The sequence below is a fragment of the Pseudorasbora parva genome, chromosome 20 (genome assembly GCF_024679245.1).
Source record: "Pseudorasbora parva isolate DD20220531a chromosome 20, ASM2467924v1, whole genome shotgun sequence".
Taxonomy (NCBI): domain Eukaryota; kingdom Metazoa; phylum Chordata; class Actinopteri; order Cypriniformes; family Gobionidae; genus Pseudorasbora; species Pseudorasbora parva.
The window spans coordinates 41,943,146-41,966,844 of record NC_090191.1 but is presented as its reverse complement, the minus strand read 5'-3'; the positions used below and the strand labels follow the sequence as shown (position 1 = coordinate 41,966,844).

General features: G+C 38.3%; 1 protein-coding gene across 3 annotated transcripts in view; it reads right to left on the bottom strand.

The window, feature by feature from the left end:
- The window catches only part of tulp3 (TUB like protein 3), a 38,749-nt gene that overhangs the window by 13,676 nt on the left and 1,374 nt on the right, over positions 1-23,699 (bottom strand). Inside the window, exons 1-8 of one of the 3 annotated variants that reach the window (XM_067428271.1) lie at positions 16,014-16,329; positions 14,844-14,945; positions 14,685-14,728; positions 14,171-14,222; positions 4,878-5,040; positions 2,386-2,571; positions 1,526-1,659; positions 293-484 (exon numbers count right to left, since the gene is read on the bottom strand). In XM_067428271.1, coding sequence (XP_067284372.1) covers positions 293-484; positions 1,526-1,659; positions 2,386-2,571; positions 4,878-5,040; positions 14,171-14,222; positions 14,685-14,728; positions 14,844-14,945; positions 16,014-16,259 — 1,119 coding nt within the window. In that variant the 5' untranslated portion in view covers positions 16,260-16,329. Of the gene's footprint in view, positions 1-292; positions 485-1,525; positions 1,660-2,385; positions 2,572-4,877; positions 5,041-6,963; positions 7,111-14,170; positions 14,223-14,684; positions 14,729-14,843; positions 14,946-16,013; positions 16,330-23,699 lie in introns of those variants that run through there. The other 2 variants (XM_067428272.1, XM_067428273.1) reach the window with 2 other exon arrangements.

Sequence of the window (23,699 nt, the reverse complement as noted above, 5' to 3'; positions counted from 1 at the left end):
CGACGTCATCGATGACGTCGACGCGTTGTCCCAGCCCTAGTGCATACACTTGAATACGCTCTCGGACTAAATATAAAATATCTTAAACTGTGTGTCTTACGGGTGTGGAGCGACATTAGGGTAATGACATCAATTTCATTTTTTGATGAACTAACCCTTTAAAGATTTTTTAAATCCAAATAGAAAAATGTAGAAAATACTGGGATATATACCGTGTATCGCCATTGAACTAAAAAATACCAAGATTAGATTTTTTGGTCATATCACCCAGCCCATAGTCTCAGATAGTCACCTTCTTGCCGTCTTCTCTCTCCAGGTGCATGAAGTATGTGGGATAAAGGCCGCGGTCCATGCCCTTCTTATCCCGTGAGATCCGACATTTCACCGTAATTCCCCGCGGAGCCGGACGGAGGACGAACTCCTCCAAATTATCCACCTCGATGGAGGAGCCCTCCGCCGATGGAGAACTCACCGGGATACACTCCTGTAGACATTTAACACACATCAATCAGTGTAAAATAAAAATCTGTCATCCTTTACTCACCCTCAAGTTGTTTCAAACCTGTATGAGTTTCTTTTTTCAGCTGAACACGAGGGAAGATATTTTGAAGAATGTCAGAAACCAAACAGTTAACTGGAGCCATTGACTTCCACAGTAGGAAAAAAAAATACTATGGTCAATGGCTCCAGTTAACTGTTTGGTTTCTGACATTCTTCAAAATATCTTCCCTCGTGTTCAGCTGAGGATTTATACAGGTTTGAAACAACTGTTATAAACTGTACAGTGTGATTGTCATTATGTTTAACGCTTATAAGACTGGGGTACATTTGTGTAGTCTGGCATAAAATGTGTTTTGGGGCACTCTCCTTCTGCCATGGTGCTACTTTTTCTAGATACTTCACATTAAAGTGTGTGTGTGTGTGATAGGTAGGTTTAGGGGCAGGGGCAGTGTGTGTGTGTGATGGGGAGGTTTAGGGGCAGCGGCAGTGTGTGTGTGTGTGTATGTGTGATGGGTAGGTTTAGGGGCAGCGGCAGTGTGTGTGTGTGTGTATGTGTGATGGGTAGGTTTAGGGGCAGGGGCAGTATGTGTGTGTGTGTGATGGGTAGATTTAGGGGCAGGGGTAGTGTGTGTGTGTGTGTGTGTGTGTGTGTGTGTGTGTGTGTGTGTGTGTGTGTGTGTGTGTGAGCCTGTTTATGTGGTTTATGAGGACACAAATTTGTATAACTACATGGGTATTACACTGGTATTACACTATAAAGGTGGTTTATGAGGACATATCAAATGTCCTCATAATTCAAATGGCCTTAAAAACATACTAAATGATGTTTTTTTGAGAAAGTAAAAATGCAGAATGTTTCCTGTGATGGGTAGGTTTAGGGGCAGGAGCAGTGTAAGGGGGATAGAAAATACGGTTTGTACAGTATAAAAACCATTACGCCTATGGAGAGTCCCTGTAAACCACATAGACCAACATGTGTGTGTGTGTGTGTGTGTGTGTGTGTGTGTGTGTGTATGTGTCTCACCGTGGTGGATTTAGTGCTAGAGGCTGAAGCAGGTCGTGTGCTCTCTGTGTTCGGGGAAAGCGATCGGCTCCGGTTTTCGGCTTCATCGTCCTCATCCTCGCTGGCCTCGTCGTAGTTCATGCTGCCAGACAGTCCTGAGAGGAACAGAGTTTAGAGAGCTCGAGATGAGAAACAACAGCCGATGATCTGCCATTTACACACAATCTCCTGAGACACACACACACAATTCACCATCCTGCACTGTGTGTGTGTGTGTGTGTGTGTGTGTGTGTGTGTGTGTGTGTGTGTGTGTGTGTGTGTGTGTGTGTGTGTGTGTGTGTGTGTGTGCTATTTCCACACTGCAAAGAATGCTCTTCTTATTTAGTAATTTTGTCTTGTTTCCAGTCCAAATATCTAAATATTCCTAAATCAATATTAATTTCCCAGATAGGTAAAATGACATAAGATATTTTTGCTTGTTTTCTGGAAGAAAAATATATCAAAATGAAGTGAGTTTTTGCTTAAAACAGGCAAAATGATCTGCCAATGGGGTGAGAAAAATAATCTTATTTCAGTTTGGTGACAGAAAGAAGAAACAAGATTATTTTTCTCACTCCATTGGCAGATCATTTTGCCTGTTTTAAGCAAAACCTCACTTCATTTTGATTTAATTTTTAAGAAAATAAAGAAAAATATCTTGTGTTGTTTTACTTATCTAGTAAATGCATCTTGATTTAAGAATTTTTACATATTTAGACAGGAAACAAGACAACATTTTTAAGTAAGAAGAGCATTTTTTGCAGTGCAGTAGAAACATTATAAATTCAGAAGCATTTTGATTGGTGTGTGTAAGCATGTGTGTGTGTGTGTGTGTGTGTTACCGCGTCTCTGCAGCAGTGTGTGTATGTCAGTCTTGGGCTCCAGGAGTGTGAGGGTGTCGGCGTCTGACTCTGGCTCTTCTGAGGCGGGCGGAGAGGATTGGGTCGGCTGACTGACGGACAAAACCTGGATCTTACTTCCCAGATCCGGAGCATCCGATCCCAGCAGAGCCGCAGGCCCGTCGATCCCTGCCGGACAAACACACATGCAATCATTGTCGGGTGTAATTTGTGGTGTTCTAATTAAGATGGGACATGTGACCATCTGAGGGCACCTCAAGCTCTTGAGACTTTTAAAAAAGGACTTTAAACATTTCTTTTTAGGAGAACTTTTGATTTTTAACTATCCGGTTGTTAAGGCTGACGTCACGCGGCAGCGCTTCCGGGTCCAAACGCTCTATCTTATACCACAAGAAAAACTACAAACAGTGCTAATATACACACACAATGTGGTGTAATACTACAAAAAAAGCCATAATCATAACCTTTTTCTCCATAGCAAAATTCCAGATGGCCAGACAGTGATTCATCTTTTATAAATCGTTAAAATATTAATGTCTGACGCTGTGAGCACAGAGACTGTTGTGTAGACTGTAAGTATTTAAAATGTTTAACTTTTTTTAAACGTTTGATGTTTAATATCAATAAATAGCGCTCATAAACGGGCGTTAATGGCATTCTCCAGTGAAACGAGTTGAGGCTTGGACTCAGAAACGGCGTTCCTTACGTCACGACTTAACAAGCGGATTAATCTATTAGTATTTGACCATTTTTAAATGATCTTAAGTGTAGCACTTTGAGATTTGTTCCAAATGTTAAGTGCAATACAAATAAAATGTATTATTATTATTATGTAGACTGTAAACTGAAGAAATTTTTATTTTTATTTCAGACCATGAAATTTTGTGTATCTGACCATTTTATAAAATTTTATTTTTTTAATTTAATTTTTAATTATCCTTGTTTTTAATTTTTCATTCGTCCACATGGTATTCTTTTTTCTCATGCATATGTTATCACTATTTTAATTAATTTCTATGTAAAGCACTTTGAATTGCCATTGGGTATGAAATATACAAATAAACTTTTACTTGCCTACTTTTCCCTTGAAAGGGATTACTGTTATTTTTTCTGTAATTTAATTATAGTCACTCCTAATGTAATTGAATTAAATACTGTGCAGACTGTAGAACAATTATATGTAATATAATAGTGGAATTAACATCAAAATTGAAAGTCTAACTTTAAAGGTCCCGTTCTTCGCGATTCCATCTTTCAAACTTTAGTTAGTGTGTAATGTTGCTGTTAGAGCATAAATAATACCTGTAAAATTATAAAGCTCAAAGTTCAATGCCAAGCGAGATATTTTATTTAACAGCGAGCGGCCGGTTTGGACGACACCGCTGCACTTCCTGCTGTGATGACGTCACTAGAACCGTTTGTTGACTAAAGCTCCGCCCACAAGAACACGCAAAATAGGGGGCGTGGTCTCGTTGCTCTCCCGCGTGGCGCATTCAGCGCTGTCATCGCCCCGTTATGGTAAGAGGCGGGACCTTACTGGGAAAAGTGCGCTAAGCTGCTGTCCAATCACAACACGGGAAGCGCTGTACAGATAAGTAAATTGTGTGAAAAATACTGTGTTTCTTTACACGCGAAACATGAACTCATGTTATAATGCAGACTGTAAACATAATCAAAGCTTTGAAAACACGCGACGAACGAGACCTTTAAAATGCATGTTTGTATGTATCCTTCTCAAATTTGTAATACTTTGGTCAGTTAATACGAATAATTAATGTAGTTTTATGTTATTTATTTGGAGTCGTTTCATGTCATTCCTTGAATCACTTCACTAGTCGAGGATGATTATAGGATTTATAAAGTAATTAGTAATAAGTTATTAAATACTTTATGGAGAGAGTAATTTGTACAGTAGTCTAATTACACTATTGAAGATGTAATTAGTAACTAGTAATTCATTACTTTTTTAGAGTAACTTACCCAACACTGCAATCACACACACACATACACACACACACACACACACACACACACACACACACACGGCTGCAGGGACAGATACTGAATGCAAATCAAAGTGTGTGATTTTTCTGGATCTATTAAGCAGGTTCAGAGAACAAGGCTTGTCATTTAATTTAATTTAGTTTGACAGTGGAAAAATACATAAGTCAGACCGCAAAAAACCTTCCCAGAGAGAGAGAGAGAGAGAGTGAAGGACAAACAGATCCTAGTCCTGAGAAACAGATAAGAGAAGCAAGGACTATTAAACAAATGATATCAAAACAAAACAGACGAAGGGAAGACAGGAGTGAATAAGGCTGTCTCCATTAGACTTTCTTTTTGCTTTCTTTTTGTTTTAATATAATTTAAATAGATTTTACACACTAATAGCAATATCGTATCGCTTATCGAATATCGCATTATTTAACAAGACATTGCATAACGCATTTTTCTTCAATATCATGCAGCCCTACCATCTAGGATGATGTCACTGCTCGTGCTGACGTTGGGCTCCACGAGCGGCGCTTGTTCTTCGCTGCGACGGGGCCGTGAGCGCCGCGGACGTCCCTCTGGGTTCGGCTGGACCATCAGCGGCTCCTGGCGCTTCCGCCGCTGCTTCTGCTCCAACAGCGCCCTCTGCAGACACAAATAAAAGCATAAATTCAATCTGTTCGTCATATACATAGACTGTAAAAAAATATGGACGTAGTGTCCGTGACGTCACCCATTGGATTCCGATTAGCCGTTCTGAAGCTTAAAGTAGAGGCGAGCTGGGCGTCGCCATCTTGCCAGCGAGTCATCGCGTGTCACTCCCGCATAACAGAAAATGGGCAAAAAGGCGGAATGTGGGCGGAGCTTAGGCGACTCAATGACTATAGACCCTTTTACAGCCCACGTGATCAAAGAGTTGTGCGCGCATTGTGGCAACGGAAGTGGTGTTGTTCCCTTCCCTAGTGGTTCTAACGTGTGAGCAACTCCGAAAGTTTATCAAAACGGTTTCCCAGCATCAAAATGTCTGGCTGTTGCGTTTTCGGTTGCACTAATCGCTATTCCACCAATGGGCTTCAGTTTAATAGGACTCCGACAGGATCACGGCCGTTTCAGAAGAACCGGCGGTACCTGTGGCTGCAGGCGATTAATGCATTGATTGGAACGAGGACATAAAAATGCTCGCATAAAAAAAATACATTTGTAAAACACTTACTGCACTTGAAACTTAATGCTTTATAATAAACCTCCCAACATTGGCTGCCACTGGTGTGTATAATGTACTCCCTACCCCCAGATTATCATATCAATAATCACAGTACTTATCAATTTGTAATGATTTTATTAATAGTTTAATTGTAAAATAACCATCTGAGAAATGTATGCAAGCAACATAGTTGCTATTAAAGTACTATAGCATTACAAAATTAAACTTTAAACAAAAGTGTGTCGACACATACGAATCAATAACAACATAAAATGTAAGGAAAAGGATAAATGTATGTCTGTGTGAAGAATAAGAATAAATGTAGAAAATTGTATTGGACATTCTGTACATGCCCACAGACAACGCATTCATAAGCATCCGGTGATTTATATGCTTGTCTCGGGTGTACACGCTCGGTTTCTCAACTAAATACGTATATATCCGACCACTGTATATATCTGGCCATCTGCTAACGTCTTCTCTCCACTCCACTATAGTACACGGATCTGGCAGCCGAATACCATTTGATAAAGTCAACTTTTTAAAATAACTTTCTCGGTTTGTGTTGCTTAATCCGCTCACGTAGCTTGACATGCTGCTGATTCTCCCCACAGTTTGTTGCCAAAATGCGCGCGCATACGTTGCTACGTCATCATTGTATACAAACAGTAAAAGGGTCTATAGACGGCGGATAAATGGCTATCCACCTGTCACTCAAAGTGGCCACGCCCTTAATTATGCAGAACTTTACGGCTTTATATAGAGTAAACGAATGAGTTATAAAAAGATCCACCCCCCTCACAGTCGTCATGAAGGGCAAAATTAGCCGTATAGACCAAAACCACAATTTGTATCAGACTGTAAACATGTTTTATTCTGCTGTAAAGTTGGGCATTTTAACATGAGCTCAGTGAGATTCTGCTCCTTCTGGAGCCGCTCTAGTGGCCAGTCGATGAACTGCAGTTTACATTACTTCTGTATTGGCTTCAAGAGAGACCGCGGGAGGTTGCCGCTCGGTCATATAAACACGGCTCGACTGTGCGATCATTTAACTCGCAAAATATGACTTAATCCTATAATAGTATATAAATAATACGCTTTTTTTTAAATATCTGAGCACTTCAAGCTACAAAATTGTGACCACTATATCATTCCCACACTTCCGTTTGTGTTATTTCATAGTTTTGATAATTAAATATGGTTCTAAAATGTGCAAAACAGTCATAAAGGCAGAGTAAGTTGGAGTGTTCAAACGTTTGAGAGTTGCAAAGAAGATAATAACATCGAGAGCACAGGAAGTGAGCGATAACTGACAAAGATCAGGAGGATGTTAAACGAAACACTCTCAGAAACGAAACACTCACGGGAAGATGAAGAAGTTGACGAAGGCTCGCTACGATCATCCTCACGACAGCAGAAGCGGACAGCGAGTGAATGAGAAAAGGGATGAGATGACGAAAGGAGGAGAGTTTGAGAGCAGAAGAGTTTCGGTACCAGAGAGGGAGAAGGCGGCTCCGCTTCACAGGAAACCACGTGAACTCTTTTACAGCAAAACCCTCTCAAACACCAACGGTATAACTGCAGCGCCTCTCACTGTGTGCACAGGTGTGTGTGTGTGTGTGTGTGTGTGTGTGTGTGTGTGTGTGTGTGTGTGTGTGTGTGTGTGTGTGTTATTGTATTAATTTGACTTTTTACTTTGTTTGGATGCATATTTGTGTTTTAATCTATGTTATTGTGTTTGTGTGATATTGTATACTATTTGTGCTTTATTGTCTGTTTTAATGTTGTTTTTTGAGTTTTATTATGTCTTGACACGTTATTGTGTATTATTGTGTTTTGCTGTGTGTATTATTGTGTTTTGATGTGTGTATTATTGTGTTTTGATGTGTGTATTATTGTGTTTTGATGTGTGTATTATTGTGTTTTGTGTGTATTATTGTGTTTTGTGTGTATTATTGTGTTTTGCTGTGTGTATTATTGTTTTGATGTGTGTATTATTGTGTTTTGTGTGTATTATTGTGTTTTGTGTGTATTATTGTTTTGATGTGTGTATTATTGTGTTTTGTGTGTATTATTGTGTTTTGATGTGTGTATTATTGTGTTTTGATGTGTGTATTATTGTTTTGATGTGTGTATTATTGTGTTTTGTGTGTATTATTGTTTTGATGTGTGTATTATTGTGTTTTGTGTGTATTATTGTGTTTTGATGTGTGTATTATTGTGTTTTGTGTGTATTATTGTGTTTTGATGTGTGTATTATTGTGTTTTGATGTGTGTATTATTGTGTTTTGTGTGTATTATTGTGTTTTGATGTGTGTATTATTGTTTTGATGTGTGTATTATTGTGTTTTGATGTGTGTATTATTGTGTTTTGATGTGTGTATTATTGTTTTGATGTGTGTATTATTGTGTTTTGATGTGTGTGTATTATTGTTTTGATGTGTGTATTATTGTGTTTTGCTGTGTGTATTATTGTTTTGATGTGTGTATTATTGTGTTTTGTGTGTATTATTGTGTTTTGCTGTGTGTATTTTTGTGTTTTGTGTGTATTATTGTTTTGATGTGTGTATTATTGTGTTTTGATGTGTTTATTATTGTGTTTTGCTGTGTGTATTATTGTTTTGATGTGTGTATTATTGTGTTTTGATGTGTGTATTATTGTGTTTTGTGTGTATTATTGTGTTTTGCTGTGTGTATTTTTGTGTTGTTTGTGTATTATTGTGTTTTGCTGTGTGTATTATTGTGTTTTGCTGTGTGTATTATTGTGTTTTGATGTGTGTATTATTGTGTTTTGATGTGTGTATTATTGTGTTTTGATGTGTGTATTATTGTGTTTTGATGTGTGTATAATTGTCTTGATGTGTGTATTATTGTGATTTGTGTGTATTATTGTCTTGATGTGTGTATTATTGTGTTTTGTGTGTATTATTGTGTTTTGCTGTGTGTATTATTGTGTTTTGTGTGTATTATTGTCTTGCTGTGCGTATTTTTGTGCTTTGTGTGTATTATTGTCTTGCTGTGCGTATTTTTGTGTTTTGTGTGTATTATTGTCTTGATGTGTGTATTATTGTGTTGTTTGTGTATTACTGTGTTTTGTGTGTATTATTGTGTTTTGTGTGTATTATTGTGTTTTGATGTGTGTATTATTGTGTTTTGTGTGTATTATTGTGTTTTGCTGTGTGTATTTTTGTGTTTTGTGTGTATTATTGTGTTTTGATGTGTGCATTATTGTGTTTTGATGTGTGTATTATTGTGTTTTGTGTGTATTATTGTGTTTTGATGTGTGTATTATTGTGATTTGTGTGTATTATTGTTTTGATGTGTGTATTATTGTGTTTTGTGTGTATTATTGTCTTGATGTGTGTATTATTGTGTTTTGTGTGTATTATTGTGTTTTGTGTGTATTATTGTCTTGATGTGTGTATTATTGTGTTTTGTGTGTATTATTGTCTTGATGTGTGTTTTATTGTGTTTTGTGTGTATTATTGTGTTTTGATGTGTGTATTATTGTGTTTTGATGTGTGTATTATTGTGTTTTGTGTGTATTATTGTGTTTTGATGTGTGTATTATTGTTTTGATGTGTGTATTATTGTGTTTTGATGTGTGTATTATTGTGTTTTGATGTGTGTATTATTGTGTTTTGTGTGTATTATTGTGTTTTGTGTGTATTATTGTGTTTTGTGTGTATTATTGTTTTGATGTGTGTATTATTGTGTTTTGTGTGTATTATTGTGTTTTGATGTGTGTATTATTGTGTTTTGTGTGTATTATTGTTTTGATGTGTGTATTATTGTGTTTTGTGTGTATTATTGTGTTTTGATGTGTGTATTATTGTGTTTTGTGTGTATTATTGTGTTTTGATGTGTGTATTATTGTGTTTTGATGTGTGTATTATTGTGTTTTGTGTGTATTATTGTGTTTTGATGTGTGTATTATTGTTTTGATGTGTGTATTATTGTGTTTTGATGTGTGTATTATTGTGTTTTGATGTGTGTATTATTGTTTTGATGTGTGTATTATTGTGTTTTGATGTGTGTGTATTATTGTTTTGATGTGTGTATTATTGTGTTTTGCTGTGTGTATTATTGTTTTGATGTGTGTATTATTGTGTTTTGTGTGTATTATTGTGTTTTGCTGTGTGTATTTTTGTGTTTTGTGTGTATTATTGTTTTGATGTGTGTATTATTGTGTTTTGATGTGTTTATTATTGTGTTTTGCTGTGTGTATTATTGTTTTGATGTGTGTATTATTGTGTTTTGATGTGTGTATTATTGTGTTTTGTGTGTATTATTGTGTTTTGCTGTGTGTATTTTTGTGTTGTTTGTGTATTATTGTGTTTTGCTGTGTGTATTATTGTGTTTTGATGTGTGTATTATTGTGTTTTGATGTGTGTATTATTGTGTTTTGATGTGTGTATTATTGTGTTTTGATGTGTGTATAATTGTCTTGATGTGTGTATTATTGTGATTTGTGTGTATTATTGTCTTGATGTGTGTATTATTGTGTTTTGTGTGTATTATTGTGTTTTGCTGTGTGTATTATTGTGTTTTGTGTGTATTATTGTCTTGCTGTGCGTATTTTTGTGCTTTGTGTGTATTATTGTCTTGATGTGTGTATTATTGTGTTGTTTGTGTATTACTGTGTTTTGTGTGTATTATTGTGTTTTGTGTGTATTATTGTGTTTTGATGTGTGTATTATTGTGTTTTGTGTGTATTATTGTGTTTTGCTGTGTGTATTTTTGTGTTTTGTGTGTATTATTGTGTTTTGATGTGTGCATTATTGTGTTTTGATGTGTGTATTATTGTGTTTTGTGTGTATTATTGTGTTTTGATGTGTGTATTATTGTCTTGATGTGTGTATTATTGTGTTTTGTGTGTATTATTGTCTTGATGTGTGTATTATTGTGTTTTGTGTGTATTACTGTGTTTTGATGTGTGTATTATTGTGTTTTGTGTGTATTATTGTTTTGATGTGTGTATTATTGTGTTTTGTGTGTATTATTGTGTTTTGATGTGTGTATTATTGTGTTTTGTGTGTATTATTGTGTTTTGATGTGTGTATTATTGTGTTTTGATGTGTGTATTATTGTGTTTTGTGTGTATTATTGTGTTTTGATGTGTGTATTATTGTGTTTTGATGTGTGTATTATTGTGTTTTGATGTGTGTATTATTGTTTTGATGTGTGTATTATTGTGTTTTGATGTGTGTGTATTATTGTTTTGATGTGTGTATTATTGTGTTTTGCTGTGTGTATTATTGTTTTGATGTGTGTATTATTGTGTTTTGTGTGTATTATTGTGTTTTGCTGTGTGTATTTTTGTGTTTTGTGTGTATTATTGTTTTGATGTGTGTATTATTGTGTTTTGATGTGTTTATTATTGTGTTTTGCTGTGTGTATTATTGTTTTGATGTGTGTATTATTGTGTTTTGATGTGTGTATTATTGTGTTTTGTGTGTATTATTGTGTTTTGCTGTGTGTATTTTTGTGTTGTTTGTGTATTATTGTGTTTTGCTGTGTGTATTATTGTGTTTTGCTGTGTGTATTATTGTGTTTTGATGTGTGTATTATTGTGTTTTGATGTGTGTATTATTGTGTTTTGATGTGTGTATTATTGTGTTTTGATGTGTGTATTATTGTGTTTTGATGTGTGTATAATTGTCTTGATGTGTGTATTATTGTGATTTGTGTGTATTATTGTCTTGATGTGTGTATTATTGTGTTTTGTGTGTATTATTGTGTTTTGCTGTGTGTATTATTGTGTTTTGTGTGTATTATTGTCTTGCTGTGCGTATTTTTGTGCTTTGTGTGTATTATTGTCTTGCTGTGCGTATTTTTGTGTTTTGTGTGTATTATTGTCTTGATGTGTGTATTATTGTGTTGTTTGTGTATTACTGTGTTTTGTGTGTATTATTGTGTTTTGTGTGTATTATTGTGTTTTGATGTGTGTATTATTGTGTTTTGTGTGTATTATTGTGTTTTGCTGTGTGTATTTTTGTGTTTTGTGTGTATTATTGTGTTTTGATGTGTGCATTATTGTGTTTTGATGTGTGTATTATTGTGTTTTGTGTGTATTATTGTGTTTTGATGTGTGTATTATTGTCTTGATGTGTGTATTATTGTGTTTTGTGTGTATTATTGTCTTGATGTGTGTATTATTGTGTTTTGTGTGTATTATTGTGTTTTGTGTGTATTATTGTCTTGATGTGTGTATTATTGTGTTTTGTGTGTATTATTGTCTTGATGTGTGTTTTATTGTGTTTTGTGTGTATTATTGTTTTGCTGTGTGTATTATTGTGTTTTGTGTGTATTATTGTTTTTTGCTGTGTGTATTATTGTGTTTTGTGTGTATTATTGTTTTTTGCTGTGTGTATTATTGTCTTGATGTGTGTATTATTGTGTTTTGTGTGTATTATTGTTTTTTGCTGTGTGTATTATTGTCTTGATGTGTGTTTTATTGTGTTGAATCATGTTTTTGTGTCTCATGTAGGGGTGTGCCATATCATATCGTCCGCGATAACACCGGTATACATTTTTACATGATAAAAAAAGTGCCATATCACGATATCAATGATATAGCGACGCGATGACGTATGGCGTATTTACTTTCCCTAGCGCGCACAACAACAACACCTGTCTGAGAGAGAAGAGCACAAAGAGCAGCACGTCAGCCTCCGATGATGATGATGATGATGATGATGATGATGATGATGATGATGATGATGATTTAGTACCTAAAGGCGAGCTACTTGGTTGCAAGAGGTCAGCTCTCTTGACAGCTCAGCTTAAAGCTGTTATTGATGTTTGCCGCGCAATAAGACCGGAAGGGTAACATTGACGGTTATTTTCGTCAGTTACGGCTAGTTAGATCTAGCATTGTGCGCGCTTCGAATGAGACACAGAGATAAAGAAAGTAGTGTATAAAGTAATACGTTTATTTGAATGAATGGATTATAGCATTCATTTGAATTAGAGAGAGAGAGAGAGAGAGAGAGAGAGAGAGAGAGAGAGAGAGAGAGAGAGAGAGAGAGAGAGAGAGAGATTCATACATGCGTGACTGTGTCTGTTCAGTGTCTCTGTTAACAATGCAGTTATGCAGACAGATGTGCGTTTATTTCTTTAAAATAGCGAGTAACGCCATAATTGCTGAGAAATATAATGTAGTGATCCTGTAGCTTAGCTATTTTGGTTCTAAAGGTCGCAGGCGGCGTTGATAACTAGTTTCCGTGCTCCTGAATCTGCAGTGCGATCTCTGTATGCGAGTGACGTGCGTGTGTGTGTGTGTGTGTGCGCGCGCGCTTCTTAATGAAAACAGCTCATTAATACAGAACGGTATTTTAGCTAACTTGGAATTACCTCTGCTATTGTACATCTTCCAGGCAATCAGAATTGAATATTCAGACAGACCATGGCGTAAATTACTTTATTGCTAAACTAATGAACTTTTTAAACTTTGATTTTATTTTAAAGGGGGGGTGAAACACTCAGTTTCAGTCAGTGTCATGTCAATCTTGAGTACCTATAGAGTAGCATTGCATCCTGCATATCTCTGAAAAGTCTTTATTTTTTTTATAATTATATAAGAAAGATGCGCTGTTCCGAGTCTTTCCGAAAAAAGCTGAGCGGGTGGGGGCGTGTGGTGTGAGCGGAGCTAAATAATGACGTGTGCAGCAGCGCGCTGCAGTGAGGAAAGTGAGTCGCTCTGTGAGGAAAGTGATTCGCTCTGTGAGGAAAGTGATTCGCTCTGTGAGGAAAGTGATTCGCTCTGTGAGGAAAGTGATTCGCTCTGTGAGGAAAGTGATTCGCCCGCCGCGTGAGGAAAGTGAGTCGCTCAGTGAGGAAAGTGATTCGCCCGTGGCGTGAGGAAAGTGCTAATACAGATCGACCGCCGGCCTATCAGTGGGTAAGTCAGTAGCTACTGGTTATATCACCTGTTTAGCATCCTACAAGCCAGCGCTTTGATGGGCGTAGCCTGTTGCTTTCGCTCTCTCCCTCTCTCTCTCTCACGCTCTTCCGGTAGAATTGTCCGTAAGGCCCATACAAGGAAATTCCGCCCCCACTAACGTCAATGGGGACGCATGATCTCAAAAAACTTGCCGAAACTTATGACTAACCGGAAGTAGTATTTTTGACAAAGAAATACTCCCATCAAACGTCCACCTTAACTTTTGAAACTTTGTCTATGTTTAGTATGGGATTCCAAGTCTTTAACAGTGTAAAAAGATCAGTATGCATGAAACAGCATTTCACCCCCCCTTTAAGATTTCCAGTGAAAACACTAGTAACTTGTACCTTATGAAAGTAGATTTACACTTTGAATTAAATATTCTCTCATCATTGACATTAGCTCATTGGAAGAGGATAAACAATGCCGTTAATTTTGTTTGCACTAATAATGCTGCTGCCTACCAGCTGCAATAACCAATACATTTTGTTCCATATATTTTTTTTCTATATCGTCATAAATATCGTTATCACAAATATTCTTGAAATATCGTGATATAATTTTGAGGCTATATCGCCCACCCCTAGTCTCATGGTGTGTTGTTTAATTGTGTGTAAATGTCTCACCTGTTTCTCCAGTTTCTGCTGTCTGAGGTTCAGACTGTCGTCCTCCAGCACACTGAAACACAACAAAACAACATTGTGAACCTATTCACACACACACACACACACACACACACACACACACACACACACACACACACACACACACACACACACACACACACACACACCATCTCATTCCGTAGATAAGCTCATTACAATCCCCAAATTCTGAATCTGATCCTAAAACACATAATTTGACATGTTGAAAGTGTTTGCATCAGTCCAGTATCAGCCATTGTGTTGCTAGGCAACCGAGACACCCAAACGAAAGAAAATCAATTCCTCACAAACATCCTCACATCTAAAAATACACACACACAAACACACACACACACACCCACACACAGATTGGAGAAACATTTCCTGTGTTCAAAGGAATATGAAACTGTAAAATGTACTGCATCATGATGTACAGGGCCGTTAGTGAACAGCAGTGAGTGTGACTGTAGTGTGTGTGTGTTTGTGTGTGTTGTACCTAGTCGTGGCGGTGGACGCGAAGCTGGAGGAACTGGAGGGTCTTTGTATCCATGGCGATTACAAACGGACACAGAGGAGAGATAAACAAGAGAGAAAGAGTCAGTGATGAAGATGAGTGGATCTGAACACACACACACACACACACACACACACAACTGGATGAATGTTTCATGCTCACGGTGTGACTGACGTAAGATGACACACAAGCTGTCTGATGTGACACCTGTGTAACCATGGCTACCATCACCAACATGACAACCTGAGGTAATACGTCACACACACTGTTTAACACACACATCTGAAAGAAAGAAAGAAAGAAAGAAAGAAAGAAAGAAAGAAAGAAAGAGCACTAATAGTGCAGTGCTGTATGAGGAAAGCAAGTGATAAACGGAAAACTACAGCTCTCAGAGAAACAGAATCATTAATCTATCCATCCATCTATCCATCCATCCATCCATCCATCCATCCATCCATCTATCTATCTATCTATCTATCTATCTATCTATCTATCTATCTATCTATCTATCTATCTATCTATCTATCTATCTATCTATCAATCCATCATCCATCCATCTGTCTATCATCCATCCATCCATCCATCCATTAAACTATCTTCCATCCATCTATCATCCATCCATCCATCTACCTATCATTCATTCATTCATCCATCCATCCATCCATCCATCTATCTACCTATCATCCATCCATCTATCACCCATCCATCTACCTATCTTCCATCCATCTATCATCCATCCATCTATCTACCTATCATCCATCCATCTATCACCCATCCATCTACCTATCATCCATCCATCTATCTACCTATCTTCCATCCATCTATCTACCTATCATCCATCCATCTATCATCCATCCATCCATCTATCTACCTATCATCCATCCATCCATCCATCCATCCATCTATCTACCTATCTTCCATCCATCTATCATCCATCCATCTATCTACCTATCATCCATCCATCTATCTACCTATCTTCCATCCATCCATCTACCTATCATCCATCCATCCATCTACCTATCATCCATCCATCTATCTACCTATCATCCATCCATCCATCTACCTATCATCCATCCATCTATCTACCTATCTTCCATCCATCCATCTATCATCCATCCATCCATCTATCTACCTATCATCCATCCATCTATCTACCTATCATCCATCCATCTATCTACCTATCATCCATCCATCCATCTACCTATCATCCATCCATCTATCTACCTATCATCCATCCATCTATCATCCATCCATCCATCTATCTACCTATCATCCATCCATCTATCTACCTATCCATCCATCCATTATCACCTTCTTTAGGAAAAAAGTTGAGACCATCCACTCTCTCCTTTCCAGCACTGCTGCTCTATCTGTCCCTACTGCCGAACCACAGCCTGGGACCTTCCAGCCTCTCTGTTGTTTTCCTGAAATCTCTAAGCAACAAGTTGAGGACATCATCAGCAGGATGAAAGCTTCCACCTGTATGCTGGACCCTTTACTCACAGCTTTGGTGAAAACACACATCAGCTCTCTTAGTCCCTTAATAACCAAAGTCATCAACCATTCTCTACGTACTGGTCATGTTCCATCTGCTCTTAAAACTGCTGTCATCAAACCCCTTCTGAAAAACCCCACTTCAGACCCTGACGTTCTTGCAAACTACAGGCCTATTTCCAACCTTCCATTCTTGTCCTAAGTTCTAGAAAAAGTTGTTGCTGCCCATCTTCAGGATCATCTAAATTCAAACTCCCTTTTTGAAAAATTTCAGTCTGGTTTCCGTTCCGCTCATAGTTCTGAAACAGCCCTGATCAGGGTCACAAATGACCTGTTGATGGCAGCTGATACCGGCACACCATCGCTGCTCATTTTACTGGATTTATCTGCTGCTTTTGACACGGTTGATCACAATATCCTCCTTCAGCGTCTCCATCATTCTATCGGACTCTCTGACACTGCTTTGAGCTGGTTCCAGTCATACCTGTCTGGAAGAACAGAGTATGTTTCCTTGGGAGGTGTAAAGTCTCAGACGCATACAGTAACTTGTGGTGTCCCGCAAGGGTCGGTCCTCGGCCCGATTTTGTTCACCATTTATACTCTTCCCCTTGGCCTGCAGCTATCGATTCTTTTTGTAATCGATTAATCTACCACTTAATCGATCGATTAATCGATTAATCGGATAATAATTACTTTTTCTTTATTAAAGAGCAATAAGAGACAAAAAGACGGGTATCTTAAAATTAACATCTAATGTGTTTTCTTTTTAGAAAAATTTAGTTTTATTGCTGAAATTGCATACATTAATAACTGTGAAACTAAAAAAATGTAATGCATACAATTGCCATATTAAATAAAAATCTATTTCAAATTACTTTAAAAAGGTAAACATAGTTCAATCTAAAACTAAACCTACAACCAATAAATCTAAATAATAGTAATATAAATAACAATAATGCCAATATAAATAATATAAATATTCTATAAATTCTATATAATATAAATATTCAAATATTCTATAAATATTCTATAAATAATATAAATAACTAAACATTGTATTTATGTAGTGCAACTTAACTTTCATGTTTCAGCTTCAGCTCAGGCATGACATGAGCATTTACTGTCTTATTTACTCCTTTACTGAAGCAAAACATATTGGACAGGTTAACTTGGAGCAAGAGCTGTGCGGATCAGCTCTATCGTCACCGAATCAGCTGTTAGAAGCAAACCATCCACCCGCACCCGGTATTCACAACTTCAAATCCTCCGTGTTAAGCGCGATGCTATCGTCACATATTAGCTACACTGAAGTAGGTTGCTAAACAAAACAAAAACACTTATTTGGCAAAATTACATTTACATAAATAAGGGTCGACAACCTATACATCACACGGAGGAATAACCGCTAGAACGTGATCAAACGCGAGATCTGTTTAATTCAGTTAAGTACATCACACATGCTGATCTTTTGAGCTAATCATTCATCATTGTAACACAGCTTGTTTTAAGTAAGTAGCTATAAATATGATTAAAGTGTGATATTTAAATTACACAAATCAATGAAAGCACGCAGCTCTGAGCTCTGAAAGCACGAGCGCTGCTCATCACAAACGCGCGCGCGTTACAGCTTGTTCTGATGTTTGATGCGCCTAGTATTGAGAACATCTAATGGTGCATTTCGAAGATATTATCAAGTTGGATATATAAAGTCTCATTAAAGATTTCACACACATCACAATGACGGTGATCCACGTGCAAAGCTGCAAAGTCCATCGCGTTCATGTGTTTGGAGTTGCTCGTATCTCCTCAGCTGACGCGTGAACTGCCGCAAATGAAACTTAAATGTTCAGCGTCGCATCCTGAAGCTCAACACACAGGTGTCTTCATTTAAAAACAGCGATATTAAATGATATTACCAGTGCTGATGCCCGCCCGCTCTCTCTCTCTCTCTCTCGCATTGCGGTCTTTGATCTCGACATGAGATGAAAACGAAAGTTAAAGAACGACGCGCATTCATTGCGTTTTAGCGTGATATGAGAGTTCCGCGTCTTTATTAAAATCAACATATTAACGATTTCTGTCATCCACCTGCAATTTTTGGGATGTTTACGCACCTGAACCGCGGATATAACCGCAATCCGCTCATACTCCGAGTCCTTACACAAAAAATGTCTTTCTGCAATGTCTGTGTGTAGTTTAATGGACTAAGCAAAGCATCGAGGCAGATGATTTTGCCTCGAGGATTTTTTTTGATTCGATTAACTCGAGTTACTCGATGAATCGTTTCAGCCCTAGGCCAAATAATCAACAGGCATGGAATATCATTTCATTGCTATGCCGATGACACTCAGCTATATATAAAAACCAACCTCACTTCATCTACAGCCACTCTGTCATCTCTGAGCTCCTGTCTTGAGGATATTGAGGCATGGATAAAGGCAAACTTCCTACAGCTAAATAGCTCCAAAACAGAAGCTATTTTAGTGGGTACACCACACCAGGTCCAGTCTTCACCTATAACGCACATCACCTTCTCTGGTCAAAACATTCCAATTTCATCGACAGTCACTAACCTGGGAGTAAGATTTGATGCTCAACTCACATTTGAAGCCCACATACAACATCTGTGTAAGATCTCCTTCTATCATCTCAGGAACATTGCTAAACTCCGTCCCACACTTGGTCTGTCAGATGCTGAAAAACTTGTCCATGCTTTTATTTCATCCAGGCTGGACTACAGCAACGCTCTCTTTTTTGGGATTCCTGGCAAAAGTCTACAAAAATTACAATACATTCAGAACAGTGCTGCCAGGATCCTAATGAGGATAAGAAAATATGACCATATCACACTCGCTCCACTGGCTCCCTGTTTCATACAGGATTAATTATAAAATCATCTTACTTACCCATCAATGCATCCACGGAAACGCACCCCCCTACTTAAAGGAACTACTCGTCGCAACACAAAACTCTTCACGCAACCTCCGTTCTGGAAATAAAGCCCTTCTTCAACCATCCACAACTAAGCTCCGCACTATGGGGGATCGAGCCTTCTGCTCAGCCGCACCGCGTCTTTGGAATTCCCTTCCAGAAAACCTAAGGGCTCCTCAAGCCATAGACTCTTTCAAGAAAGAACTAAAAACCTTTCTTTTTAAACAAGCATTTTTTACTTTTTGCTAATTCATTTTTTTATTTATTTTTATTTTTTTTTATTTTTTTTAAGTGTGTAGCACTTTGGGATTGTTTTTAACTATGAAAAGGACTTTACAAATAAAATATATTATTATTATTATTATTATTATCTATCTACCTATCTTCCATCCATCCATCTACCTATCATCCATCCATCTATCTACCTATCATCCATCCATCCATCTATCATCCATCCATCCATCTATCTACCTATCTTCCATCCATCTATCATCCATCCATCCATCTATCTACCTATCTTCCATCCATCTATCATCCATCCATCCATCTATCTACCTATCATCCATCCATCCATCTACCTATCATCCATCCATCTATCTACCTATCATCCATCCATCCATCTATCATCCATCCATCCATCTATCTACCTATCATCCATCCATCTATCTACCTATCATCCATCCATCTATCTACCTATCATCCATCCATCTATCATCCATCCATCCATCTATCTACCTATCTTCCATCCATCTATCATCCATCCATCCATCTATCTACCTATCATCCATCCATCCATCTACCTATCATCCATCCATCTATCTACCTATCATCCATCCATCCATCTATCATCCATCCATCCATCTATCTACCTATCTTCCATCCATCTATCATCCATCCATCCATCTATCTACCTATCTTCCATCCATCTATCATCCATCCATCCATCTATCTACCTATCATCCATCCATCTATCTACCTATCTTCCATCCATCTATCACCCAACCATCTACCTATCATCCATCCATCGATCTACCTATCTTCCATCCATCACCCATCCATCTACCTATCTTCCATCCATCTATCACCCATCCATCTACCTATCTTCCATCCATCCATCTACCTATCATCCATCCATCGATCTACCTATCTTCCATCCATCACCCATCCATCTACCTATCTTCCATCCATCTATCATCCATCCATCCATCTACCTATCATTCATTCATCCATCCATCTACCTATCATCCATCCATCTATCTACCTATCATCCATCCATCCATCTACCTATCATTCATTCATCCATCCATCTACCTATCATCCATCCATCTATCATCCATCCATCCATCTACCTATCATTCATCCATCCATCTATCTACCTATCATCCATCCATCCATCTACCTATCATTCATTCATCCATCTATCTACCTATCTTCCATCCATCTATCATCCATCCATCCATCTACCTATCATTCATTCATCCATCCATCTACCTATCATCCATCCATCAATCTATCTACCTATCATCCATCCATTTATCATCCATCCATCCACCTATCATCCATCCATGTTTATGGTAGTGTTGTACTGTAACTATTCTATTCTTCATTATACAATAAACGTCAATATTTGGAAACAACACAGGCGTCATTCAGGAAACAAAACACACTGTTATCTCAATGAGTGCAAACACACCTCAAACACAACAACAGAGCAACCGTCCTCATGTGAATCAAGACTACACACACCTCAATGAAACACACACACACACACACACATACACACAATGTGAGAAATGTTCAACTCACCTGCATCTTTTTGAAAAGTAACAGTGAGTGTGTGTGTGTATACCTGTATGACCAGCGGCTGTAAGCGGGCTGAGAAGAGCTCTTCGCCGTTTCCATGTTGAGTGTGTGTGTGTGTGTGTCTGTCTGGGTTTCAGGCGTCTCTACCTGTGAGCAGGTCATGTGGGATCACACGCATGACATCCGCAGGTGAGCCCTCAGGGCTGCAGCTGGTTGCTATGGCAACAACACAGAGACGCCCTTTGAAAAGTAGGATGCTGTGGAGCGTTTGGTGTGCAGGAGGAAGTGAGAGGCCTCTGAAGTGTGAGACCTTCACCATGTGAAACCCACCACACACACACACACACACACACACACACACACGTCTGCTGAGCGCGACTGCACGTCTGTCATTAATGTACCGGTATATATCCCAGCCTAGAGGGAATGTTCTCAGAACGTTCTGTCAAGGTTCTCTCAACGTTATGAGCAAACGTTTTTCCTGTAACGTTAATAGAGCGTTCGTTCAATGTTATCTGGCCTTTAATAATGTTCTCAGAACGTTCTGTCAAGGTTCCCTCAACGTTATGAGCAAACGTTCTTCCTGTAACGTTAATAGAGCGTTCGTTCAACGTTATCTGGCCTTTAATAATGTTCTCAGAGCGTTCTGAGAATGTTGGGTTCCTCCTTGTTATCTCAGTGTGACAAACACAAGTATCTGATCACATTGTAATGTGGATTTGTTCATGTAAATAAGTTGCTTCTGCAGTTTAATGCTCTTTTTGAACTAAGGAAGAAGTTGAGAAACTTTTATTTTAAAAAGAAGGAAAGTTTAACACTGAACCCTTTTAATAGGCAGCGAAAATAGTAAACGCTCTCCAAAACCCAGGCTGTTGTTGGTTCGGCAAGCAACCGTCTGCAATGTAAATGATTATAAATGCAAGCGCAAACCGTAATCATCTCGTCGGTAGCGTGCCGTTTCCTCTCACGGCTCTGATAATGATGCCAATCTCAGGCTGTGCTGTACTTCCACATTCATCTAATGGCCACCAAACAGACCGTAATTACACAATAATGACACTCTCAGACATATTCATCACGTCTGTGAGTGAGTGGATGGACCATTTTCTGTTTTTATAAATGAACTCCCTGTAAATGAACGCTCTGGATATGAGAATCCAGGCCAGCTGCGTTCATAAGGAAGATCTAGGAGACACACATGTGCAAAACACAGAAATAAACAAGCCTAATGCAGTCTGTGTCAGCTTTTAATAAACCACAAGAGTCACGATTTTGAATAAAGATCGGCATATTTTAACAAGCTCTCCGTTCAATCGGGAGACCTTGAAGAGAACACACAGAGCCGAACATACAGCAGAAGCCAAAATGGACGCTATCAGAGATGAGACTTCACGGAAACTACATCAGACTGTCTGTTAAACAAAAGCTGCAGATAAATCCAAACCACTTCCTGTCCTTGTGCATCAGACGAAAGCTCACAGATTTCCAGCTCACGGCATCATGGGAAAGGAAGGAGTGTGACTCTGATAGGATAGAGCTGGATAGAGTGTTTGGAGGACAAAACATACACAAAGAAACTGAGAGCAGATGTCCAAAGTGATCTAAGTCTTGCCAACGCATTCGACTCGGGACAGATTTTCATCTTCACCGCTGTCAGAACAGATTCATCCACAACACTGACTCCCTCCATAAGTATTACCAACACAACAGCAACAAACAAAAGAACTAGAGAATGTGTCCAACAGAACAGAATTAACACTTCTAAACAAAAAAAAATACATTAAAGATGTTAACATTATTGTGCTCCTCAAACCATTCCTGAAGCATTTGTGCTTTGTGTCAGGAGCATTATCCTGCTGGAAGAGCCACAGCCACCAGAATACCGTTTCCATGAAAGGCTGAACATGGTCTCAGCAATGCTTAGGTAGGTGGAGCGTGTCAAAGTAACATCCACATGGATGGAGGACCCAAGGTTTCCCAGCAGAACATTGGCCAAAGCATCACACTGCCTCCGCCGGCTCGCCTTCTTCCCATAGTGCATCCTGGGGCCATGTGTTCCCCAGGTAAGCCACACACACACACACACACCCGGCCATCCACGTGATGTAAAAGAACACGTGATTCCTCAGACCAGGCCACCTTATTCCATTGCTCCGTGGTCCAGTTCTGATGCTCACGTGCCACTGTTGGTGCTTTCGGCGGGGTCAGGGGTCAGAGGTCACCCTGACTGGTCAGCGGCTCTGCCGCCCCATACGCAACAAACTGAGCTGCTCTGTGTATTCTAGGGCTGTGCGATATTGTAGAAAAATGCGATATCTTGTTAAATAATGCGATATTCGATATGCGATACGATATTGCAATTAGTGTGTAAAATCTATTTCAATTCTATTTAAAAAAATATTTAAAAACTGAGAATGAAACCATTTGTGTTTCACATTCTTTCTGATGAGAAAGAAAGCATCGCTACAACTTCTGAAAGTGACCAGCTGTGTTTTAGCAAGCATTTGTCACACATTGTTCACGTTTCGGTGTGTGTGTGTCAAACAGCGCGAGACTGCAAGTTATTGTTTTTCGCAAATTATATAGCATTTAATAACTCTTTTTAACGTCAAGGAAGTCCCATAAGTAACAGTAATGTGCCCAGTCTATTCTCTGCCCAATGTGTGACCTAAAACAAACACTTTTCACAATGTTGAAGTAGCCTATTAAAATAATTCAGATATTGCGATAGCCCTTGCACAGCCCTAGTGTATTCTGACAGCTTTCTAT